Source organism: Physeter macrocephalus, chromosome 11 (assembly GCF_002837175.3).
Source record: "Physeter macrocephalus isolate SW-GA chromosome 11, ASM283717v5, whole genome shotgun sequence".
Taxonomy (NCBI): domain Eukaryota; kingdom Metazoa; phylum Chordata; class Mammalia; order Artiodactyla; family Physeteridae; genus Physeter; species Physeter macrocephalus.
Window position 1 is genome coordinate 21,645,033 of NC_041224.1, and position 11,423 is coordinate 21,656,455.

Below are 11,423 nucleotides of genomic sequence, written 5' to 3' on the forward strand. Positions count from 1 at the left end.
AGGAGAATTCTTGAGCCTTTCCATGCATAGTAGAATCTACTCATTCTCACAAAATCAGAACTATATTTCTTTTGTGTTAAGAGTAGAGTTGCTTCTTTTCTTAAAATTTGAAATATTTGTATTTAAATATTTCAGGCCTTGAGAAAAGGAGTAATGAAATGTTTACTGTAGTTATAATTTCGTAGATTCAAGGTCACTTTTCATATGGAAAATCAATAGGAAGCTATAGCTGCAGAAGTTATCCACCATTCTGCCTGAGAAGTGTGCAGTAAATGTTTATGCTCAAATCATCATCTTGGCTATCTATGCACTTTAGAAAGGTAATAATTATGACAATAAATTAATAAAAACAAAAATACCAATGAATACTTTCCCCCCATATTACATCCTAGAAAGTAGCACATGCTCTGAAAATCGAGAACAGAGTTCTTCGGGAACAACTGAAACAAGCTTTACAGGTAAAAAGATATCATGTTCCTTTGAAAATTGTTAACAAGGGAAGAAAATATCTATAAACAACTTTTTAAATGAATAATTTTAACTTTGTAAACTAATAGGTCTATATATTATATTATTTTGCCAGGTTTAAAGTATTCTCATTTTATGCAGTGGAAATATATTAATAAAATTTAGTGTGTATTCTTTCCAAAACAGTAAGCTAGAAAGAAAATTGACATACAAACTTAAAGCAATTTATTTCTAGATACAAATGGTTTTTTTTTTTGAAATTAGCATAATTATTATAGGATATATTGAGATAAGAAACTGGTGATTTCATAGAAGAACAATTAAGGAGGATTTGCTCCTCCAAAAATCAATATAAAATATAAAAACACAATAACTAAAGCAGTGTGGTTCTGGATTTGGTACTGAATGAAAAGTCCAGAAACAGATTCAAATGATTATAGTAATTTTATAGTTTATAGTTTTAGTTATTAAAATTTTTTCATAGAAGGATAAAATAGTCACAAAAGTAAACTACTGTGAAAACATTGTTGGGTTTCTAGTTAATGTAATACACTAAAATAAGTTGCAGATTGGTTTAAGATCCAAAAGTAATAAATGAACTATTAATATATTGGAAGACACACTGAGTAACAATTACATGTCTTGGCTAGAACAAGGCTTCCTAAGCATTATACCATAAAGGAATATGTTAATATATTTGGCTATATATAAAATAAAACTTTTTATGGTTAAAAAATTCATGAGATATAAAGAAAAATGGAAAATCTTTATAAAATGTTTCATATCAAGATCTTTTACAAATCTACAGGAAATATGGATATTCTTCCTCCTAAATAGACAAAGGACACAAATAGGCAAGTCATAATTGAGAAACACACATGGCCAATAAATGCATACAAATATATTCATCCTTACTAGTTATCAAATAAATGCATTTTAAAATAGCAGAGGGATACATATTTTTTACCTACCATTTTGTTAAAAATTTAAGGAACAGAAATAACCAATATTTGTGGATTTATTCTGCAATGAGCAGTCTTTCACATACTTCTATTGTCAGTATGGATTGATACTTTTCTGGAAGAAAATACATAACAAAAGTCTTGGAAAGGCATAGTCTTTACAGTGAACCATTCCACTTCTAAAAATTTATTGTAAAAAAGAAAAAAATGTACACAGATTTTGTACAAGTATGTAGAATAGAAAAATTTTAATAGCAAATTTTTTTAAATTACCAATATGTCCACTGATAAGAAATTTGCTAAATTAATTAAGGTATATTATTAAAATGTACTTCTGTTAGCTATTCTGATTTGGATGTATATTTATCATCATGAAAACATACCTTGTGACATTATTTAATGAAAAGAGCATATTATGCCTCTATGTATATTATGATCCAATCTAGATAAAAGTTTAAAAATACATATACACATATGCACTAGCTATAACTAGAAATACTTAAAAAGAGTATATATCAACATGTTAACAGTGAGCTTTCTGTTTGTGGTGAAACTGTGAACTTTTTCCTTTCTTTCATACAAATAACTTTTTTAAAAAAATTTATTTATTTATTTATTTATTTATTTTTGGCTGTGTTGGGTCTTCATTTCTGTGCAAGGGCTTCCTCTAGTTGTGGCAAGCAGGGGCCACTCTTCATTGCGGTGCACAGGCCTCTCACTGTCGTGGCCTCTCTTGTTGCGGAGCACAGGCTCCAGACGCGCAGGCTCAGTAGTTGTGGCTCACGGGCCCAGTTGCTCCGCAGCATGGGGGATCTTCCCAGACCAGGTCCTGTCCTGTGTCCCCTGCATTGGCAGGCAGATTCTCAACCACTGCGCCATCAGGGAAGCCCCAAATAACTTTTGTTAATATTAAAAGTGACATTAAAAAATCTATTCTAGAAGAAATAAATTACTTTTCACATTTTCTTTTGTTATTTGACATTACAGATCTTAATTATCTTGGGTACATTCTGTGTATAATGTATGCATTTTATTAACTTTCATTGTGCCTGTATTATAATTAGAGCCTTAAAAATCAGTGGCCAGTAGAACCTCTTGCGTATAAAAATAGCCCTTTAAATAGAAGAGGTTTCTTCATAGTTTTTAATTTTAATTTGGATCTGTTAAACTATGGATTATACCAGTGGTTTAATTTAGTTTCCTGTAACTCTGTAAAAATAAAATTAAGAACCAGTGTGGGCATGAATATATGAAGATTCCTGGAAGTTGTCATGTTGGCAGGAAAATGTCATAGAAATAATGCTTGACAAAGTTACTTTTTTAAAAATAGGAAGCTGAAAGAGCTAAGGAGCAACTTGGCTATTTCCAAGATCAAGAAATGGAGTTACTTAAAAGTGAGGGAAAGACCAAGACAACAACAGAAATGGGTATTGATAAAATAAAAGTTAAAGGTGAAGATTCAAAATATATACCATTGGAGAAAGACACAAGAAAAACACTAGTGGCAGATTCAGGTGGACAAAAAGAAAATGATAAAATTAAGCATCCACAGGTAAGGAAAAAACAAAAACAGTAATAAGTGTTGTAAGAAGTTTAACCTTTTATATTATTATTTACTTCATTTGTATATTATTTTTAAAAATTTTCGATGCACTATCTTTTGCTTGGAATTTTGCCTTTTGCCTTTTGGTTATATCAGTTCATTATTATCTGGAATTTGAATCTGTAAATTAACTGTGTATTGATTTTTGTGGGGTTTTGGTAATCTAGATATTTCCTTTTTTGTTCAGGACAGTTGATCCAATACAGACTTGTCAGATATAAAATAATGTTTTATCTTTAAAATTTTTTTATTGAGGTATATTTGACATACATTATATTATTTTCAGGTATACAATATGGTGATTCAGTATTTATATATATTGTAACTGGATTACCACAAGTCTAGGTAACATCTATCACTATACATAATTAAAGAACTTTTTTTCTTGTAATGAGAACTTTTAACATTTACTCTGTTAGCAACTTTCAAATATGCAGTGCAGTATTATTAACTGTCGTCACTATGCTGTACATTACATCCCCTAGACTTGTTTATTTTATAAGTGGAAGTTTGTACCTTTTGACTTCCTTCACCCATTTTGCCCCCCCCACCCCAGTTCCTGCCTCTGGCAACTACCAGTCTGTTCTCTGTATCTATGCGCTTAGTTTTTGTTTTATTTTGTGTTAGATTCCACATGTAAGTGAGATCATATGGTATTTGTCTTTCCCTGTCTGACTTATTTGACTTAGCATAATCCTCTCAAGGTCCATCCATGTTGTCACAAATGGCAAGGTTTCATTATTTTTCATGGCTGAATAATATTTTACTGCGTGTGTGTGTGTGCATGCACTTATGTATATATATATATATATAATATTTTCTTTATCCGTTCATCCAACAGTGGACACATAGGCTCTTCCCATACCTTGGCTAATGTAAATAATGCTGCAGTAAACATGGGACTGCATATATCTTCTCCAGTTAGTGTTGTCATTTACTTTGGAAAAATATTCAGAAGTGGATATTACCTGGATCATCTGGTAGTTGTATTTTTAGTTTTTCTGAGGAACCTCCATAATCTTTTCCATAGTGGCTGCACCAATTGACATTCCCACCAACAGTGCACAAGGGTTTCCTTTTACCTATTCTCACCAACACTTTGTTATTTCTTGTCTTTATGCCAATAGCAATTCTGACAGGTGTGAAGTGATGTCTCATTGTGGTTTGGATTTGCATTTCCCTGTTGATTAGTGATTTTGAGCATCTTTTCATGTACCTATTGATCATATGTATGTCTTCTTTGGAAAAATGTCTATTCAGATCATCTCATTTTTTACTCAGATTGATACTATTTTTTTTTGCAATTGAGTTTTATGAGTTCTTTATGTATTTTGGATATTAACCCTTTATTAGATATATGATTTTCAAATATTTTCTCCCATTTAGTAGGTTGCCATTTCATTATGTTGATGGTTTCCTTTGTTCTGCAGAAGCTTTTTAGTTTGATGTAGTTCCACTTGTTTATTTTTGCTTTTGATGCCTTGCTTTTGGTGTCAAACCCCCCAAATTCAAGAAGACCTATGTCAAGGAACTTATTGTCTATGTTTCTTTTAGAAGTTTTATAGTTTCATGTCTTACATTCAAGTCTTTAATTCATTTGGAGTTAATTTTTTTGTATGGTGTAAGAAAGTGGTCCAGTTTCATTCTTTGCATGTGGTTTTCCAGTTTCCCAACACCATTTATCAAAGAGACTGTCCTTTCTCCATTGTATATTCTTGGCTCCTTCATCATAAATTGATTGACCATATATGCGTGGGTTTATTTCTGGGCTCTCTACTCTGTTCCATTGATTGATGTCTGTTTTTCCCCCCATATCATACTGTTTTGATTTCCATAGCTTTGTAATATCGTTTGAAGTCAGGGCACATGATGCCTCCAGCTTTGTTCTTTCTCAAGATTGCTTTGACTATTCAGGGTCTTTTGTGGTTCCATACAAATTTCAGGATTGTTTGTTCTATTTCTGTGAATATGCCATTCGAAATTTGATAAGGAATGCCTCGAACCTGATGATTGTTTTCAGTACTATGGACATTTTAACAATATTAATTCTTCCAATCCATGAGCATGGAATATCTTTCCACTTATTTGTGTCTTGTGCCATCAAGGACATACAGTTTTCAGTGTACAGGTCTTTCACCTCCTTTGTTAAATGTATTCTTAGTTACTCTTTTTGATGCAATTGTAAGTGGCATTGTTTTCTTAAGTTCTCTTTTGGATAGTTCATTTTTATTGTATAGGAATGCAATAGATTTTTGTTAATCAGTATAGTTCTAACAGTTTTTTGGTAGTCTTTATCATGTCATCTGCAAATAGTGACATTTATTTTCTCCTTTCCAATGTAGATGCCTTTTATTATTATTATTATTATTATGCCAAATTGCTGTGGCTAGGACTTCCAATAATATGTTTGATAAAAGTGGCAGGAGTGGGCATCCTTTTCTTCTTCCTGATCTTAGAGGAATTGCTTTCAGCTTTTCATCTTTGTGTATTACATTATCTGTAGGTTTGTTATACATGGCCTATTTTTTTTTTTTTGTGTGTGGTATGCGGGCCTCCCTCTGCTGTGGCCTCTCCAGTTGCGGAGCACAGGCTCCGGACGCGCAGGCTCAGCGGCCATGGCTCACGGGCCCAGCCGCTCCGCGGCATGTGGGATCCTCCCAGACCGGGGCGCGAACCCGGTTCCCCTGCATCGGCAGGCGGACGCGCAACCACTGCGCCACCAGGGAAGCCCCCCATGGCCTATTTTTTGTTGAGTATGTTTCCTCTATACCCACTTTGTTGAGAGTTTTTGTCATAAATAAATGTTGAATTTTGTGAAATGTTTTTTTCTTTTACAGCTATTGAGATGATCATACAACATTTGTTCTTCATTTTGTTAACATGGTATATCACATTGATTGATTTGTAGATATTGAACCATTTCTGCAGCACTGGTAGAAATCCCTCTTGCTCGTGATGTATGATCCTTTTAATAGATTGTTGTACCAGTTTGCTAACATTTTGTTGAGGATTTTCGCATCCATGTTATTAAGGGATGTTTGTCTGTAATTTTCTTCTCTTGTGGTGACCTTGTCTGGTTTTGGTATCAGAGTAATGCTGGTCTTGTAAAACGAGTTTGGAGATATTTCCTCCTCTTCTGTTGTTTGGACGAGTTTGAGAAAGATTGGTATTAATTCTTCTGTGGATATTTGATGGAATTCACCAGGGAAGTGTCCTGGTCCTGGACTTTTGTTTGTAAGGAGTTTTATTTATTTATTTATTTTCTTAAACATCTTTATTGGAGTATAATGCTTTACAGTGGTGTGTTAGTTTCTTCTGTATAACCAAGTGAATCAACTATATGTGTACATATATCCCAATGTCTCCTCCCTCTTGTGTCTACCTCCCACCCTCCCTATCCCACCCCTCTAGGTGGACACAAAGCACCGAGCTGATCTCCCTATGCTATTCGGCTGCTTCCCACTAGCTATCTGTTTTACATTTGGTAGTGTATATATGTCCATGCCACTCTCTCACTTCGTCTCAGCTTACCTTTCCCCCTCCCTGTGTCCTCAAGTCCATCCTCTATGTCTGCATCTTTATTCCTGCATCTTTACTGTAGACAATTTCTCTGCTTTCAGTAAAAGTATCTGGATTTGAAGAAATCACTGTGAACAAACACTGGAAAATCTGATAGGTTCCAGGGAAAATGATCATTAGCTTTATAAATGTACTGAATGTGAGGTTAAACTTAGTAGCAAGAACCCACAAGGCTATTTTCTTTTTTATACTGTTACTTGTGTGTATTTATTGTAACAGCATGTACTCTCTGTAGAACATTTAAAATATTCAGAAAATAACAAGAAAAGAATAAATATCCCTAACAATGCTAATTTCCAGAGATAATAAATAAAATTATGGGTTCATTATCCTTAATAGTAGTAATCAGTCTGTTCAATTTTTCTTTCTTCATGATCAGTCTTAGAAGGTTGTATATTGTAGTAATTTATGAATTTATTCTTGATTGTCCATACTACTGGTGTATAATTGTCATAGTAGTCCCTTTGGATCCTTTGTATCTCTGTGATATCAGTTGTCATGTTTCCTCTTTTATTTCTGATTTTATTTATTTGAGCCTTTTATCTTTTTTCCTTTGTGAGTCTAGCTAATTGTTTGTCATTTCTGTTTATCTTTTCAAAGAACCAGCTCTTGGTTTTGATTATTTTTCAGTCATTTCTTTAGACTCCATTTCACTTATTTCCGATGTGATCTTTGTTATTTCCTTTCTTCTACAAAACTTGGGCTTTGTTCTTCTTTTCCTCAGAGTGTAAATTTATGATATTTATTTGAAATTTTTCTTATTTGTGAGTTAGGCATTTATTACTATGAACTTTCCTCTTAAAACTGCTTTCATTGCATCCCCTATATTTCAGTATGTTGTATATCCATTTTCTTTTGTCTCAAGGTACTATTTTAATTTTGGCTCTGATTTCTTTCTTGACCCATTGGTTGTTCAATAGCATGTTTAATCTTTACATATTTGTAAATTTTCCAGTTTTCTTCTTGTAATTTATTTCTATTTTCATAATATTGTGGTTGGAAAAGATACTTAATATGATTTTACTCTAATTCTAAATTTGTTAAAACTTGTTTTGTGGCCTAACATGTAGTCTATCCTGGAGAATGTTCTGTGTGCACTTGAGAAGAATTGGTATCCTGTTTCTTTTGAATGGAATGTTCTGTATATATTTGTTAAGTTAACCTGATCTAATATGTCATTTAAAGACAATGCTTTCTTATTGATTTTCAGTTTGGATGATCTATTCATTAATGTAAGTAGGGTATTAAAGTTCCCTATTATTGTATTGCTATATATTTCTCCCTTTAGGTCAATTAATAGTTGGTTTATATATTCGTTGCTCCTATATTGCATGCATAATATTACATCCTCTTGTTGGGTTGACCCCTTTATCATTATGTAATACTCTACTTTGTCTCTTGTTATGGTTTCTGTTTCAAATTTTGTCTGATAGAAGTATAGCTGCTCTAGCTTTCTTTTGGTTTCCACTTGCATGGAATATCCTTTTCCCATCCCTTCACTGTCTGTGTCTTATTTCTCTTTCTCTCTTCCTTTGTGGTTTGCTTTCTTTAGTGGTATGTTTAGATTCATGTCTTATCATCTTTTGTGTATCTACTGTAGGTTTTTGCATGGTGGTTACCTTGAGGCTTTCATGTAACAAGTTATAACAGTCTATTTTAAGTTGATAACAGCTTCAGTTTAAATACATTCTAAAGCTCTACATTTTTACTCTCCCCCTGCCATGTTTCATGTTTTGGATGTCACATTTTACATCTTTTTGTCTTGTGTGTTTCTTAACTAATTATTGTGGTTGCAGTTATTTTTACTGCTTTTGACTTTTGACTTTCACACTAACTTTATAAATGATTCATTCACTACATTTACTATATATTTACCTTTGCCAGTGAGATTTACACTTTCACATGTTTTCTTGTTACTAATTAGCACCCTTTCTTTTTAGCTTAAAGAAGGTATCTTGTTAGTCTTGTTTAGTGCTGATGAGCTCCTTTGGTTTTTGCTTGTCTGGAAAACTCTTTATCTCTATTTCAATTCTGAACAAAGATGTTGCCAGATAGAGTATTGGATGGGAATCTTTTTCTTTCAGCACTTGTAGTATATCACAACACTCTATTCTGGCCTGTGATGTTTCTGTTGAAAAATATGCTGACTTCTTTTTTTTTTTCTTTTTCTTTTGTTTTAATTTTTTGGCCACACCATGAAGCATGCAGGATCTTAGTTCCCTGACCAGGGATCGAACCCGTACCCCCTGCAGTGGAAGCACGGAGTGGAGTCTTAACCACTGGACTGCCAGGGAAGTCCATATGCTGACTGTTTAATGGAGGTGCCCCGTTGCTTTTTTTTTCTTTCTTGCTGTTTTTAAAATTATCTCTTTGTCCTTAACTTTTGACATTTTAATTATAACGTGTCCTGGTGTGGATCTCTTTGAGTCCAGTTTATTTTGAATTCTCTGGCCTTCCTGGATCTGGATGTCTGTTTCTTTCCCCAGCTTAGGGAAGTTTTGTACCCATTATTTCCTCAAAAAAGCTTTCTGCTTTTTCTCTCTCCTTCTTCTGGGAATCCTATAATGTGACTGTTAGTCCACTTGATGTTGTCCTGTTAGTCCCTTAAGCTATCTTCACTTAAAAAATTTTTTTAAATTTTTGCTGCTCTGATTAGGTGGGTTCCTGTGCCCTGTCTGAGTTCTCTTAACCTTTCTGCTCCTTCATCTAGTCTGCTCTTGAACCCCTCTAGTGTATTTTTCTGTTAAGTTATTATATTCTTTAGTTCTCTGGCTTCTTTTTTTTAATTTTTATTTTTTAAAATTTATTTTATTGAAGTATACAGTAAGTCCCTTACATACGAACGAGTTCTGTTCCAAAAGCATGTTCGTGAGTCCAGTTTGTTGGTATAAGTCCAGGAAGGTTAGCCTAGGTACCCAACTGACACAATTGTCTATATAGTACTGTACTGTAATAGGTTTATAATACTTTTCACACAAATAATACATAAAAAACAAACAAAAAATAAACATTTTTAATCTTATAGTACAGTGCCTTGAAAAGTACAGTAGAACAGTACAACAGCTGGCATCAAGTGAACAGGCAAGAAGAGTTATAGACTGGAGGAGGGAGTGGAGGTGGGAGATGGTAGAGCTGAAGGATCATCAGAAATAGGAGAAGGAGGGCAAGCTGCAATTTCACTCACGCCTGACGTTGATGACACAGGGTCTGGTTCCTTGCTGGATTCAAGTCTACCTACCCTCTTGAAAAAAGGTTTCAGTGATGTCTGGTTAGTAGCTCTTTTTTTCTTGTCATAGATGTCATGGTAGCTCTGGATTGCATTCTGAATGGCTGCCACAACCTTCGTGTGTACTGTTCTACATTCAGGTCCTATGCCTCAAAAACTAACATTGCTTCCTCAAGTAAAGAAAATCCCCTTGCCATTTCCTGCATTGTGAATCTCTTCAGTTCTTCAGTTACTTCTTCTTGTCGCTCCACTCTCTCAATTATTTTCACTTTTGTTTCCATTATTATCGCTTGGTGCTTCTTAGCAGTACCAGCTACATCACCACTGCTTTTACACTTGCTTCCAGACATCATGGGCTTGAAATAAAGATACTGTACTACTGTACTCTGTATAGTACTGTACAGTAAAGTACACAAAGCACAACCACTTGTAGAGGATGCACGCACATGACAGTGTACACCAGACATGTGAACTAACTTACGTGATTGGACATGCAAACGCATGTTCACATCTTTGAAAGTTCGCAATTTGAAGGTTCATATGTAGGGGACTTACTGTAATTGATTTACAATGTTGTGTTAATTTCTGCTGTACAGCACAGTGATTCAATTATACGTGTGTATGTGTGTGCATGTATATATATATATACATACACACACATATATATATATATATACATGCATACATGCACATACATTCTTTTTCATATTCTTTTCCATTATACTTTATCACAGGATATTGAATGTAGTTCCCTGGGCTATAAATTAGGACCTTGTGGTTTATCCATTCTGTATAATTTATCCCTCCCCTACCCTCTTTCCCCTCTGGTAACCATAAGTTTGTTTTCTGTCTCTGTGAGCCTGTTTCTGTATTGTAGATAAGTTCATTTGTGTCACATTTTAGATTCCACATATAAGTGATATCATATGGTATGTCTTTCTCTTTCTGACTTCACTTAGTGTGATAATCTCTAGGTCCATCCATGTTGTTGCAAATGGCATCATTTCATTTTTTATGGCTGAGTAATATTCCATTGTATATATGTACCACATCTTCTATATCCATTCAGTTGTTGATGGACATTTAGGTTGTTTCCATGTATTGGCTATTGTGAGTAGTGCTGCTATGAACATAGGAGTGCATGTATCTCTTTGAATTATAATTTTGTCCAGATATACACCCAGTAGTGTTATTGCTGGATCACATGGCAACTCTATTCTTAGTTTTTTGAGGAACCTCCATACTGTTTTCCATAGTGGCTTCACCAGTATACATTCCCACCAACAGTGTAGGAGGATTCCCTTTTCTCCACACCCTCTCCAGAATTTGTTATTTGTAGATATTTTTACTGATGGCCATTCTGACCAGTGTGAGGTAGTACCTCATTGCAGTTTTGATTACCTTTCTCTAATAATTAGAGATGTTAGCTCTATGACTTCTGTTTGGATTTTTCTTGGATTTTTCTTACATTTTCTTTCTCTTTGTTGAAGTTCTTACTGTGTTCCATTCTCCTTAGTTTGGTGAGCATATTATTATGACCATTACTTTGAACCCTTTCTCAGGTATTACTTATCACTGTTTCATT

General features: G+C 34.0%; 1 protein-coding gene across 1 annotated transcript in view; it reads left to right on the plus strand.

Moving 5' to 3' along the window:
• Positions 1 to 11,423, plus strand: part of CCDC7 (coiled-coil domain containing 7) — a 321,418-nt gene that overhangs the window by 112,403 nt on the left and 197,592 nt on the right. Inside the window, exons 14-15 of the mRNA XM_055087797.1 lie at positions 393 to 458; positions 2,761 to 2,982. Of these exons, the coding sequence (XP_054943772.1) occupies positions 393 to 458; positions 2,761 to 2,982 (288 nt within the window). The remainder of the gene's footprint in view (positions 1 to 392; positions 459 to 2,760; positions 2,983 to 11,423) is intronic.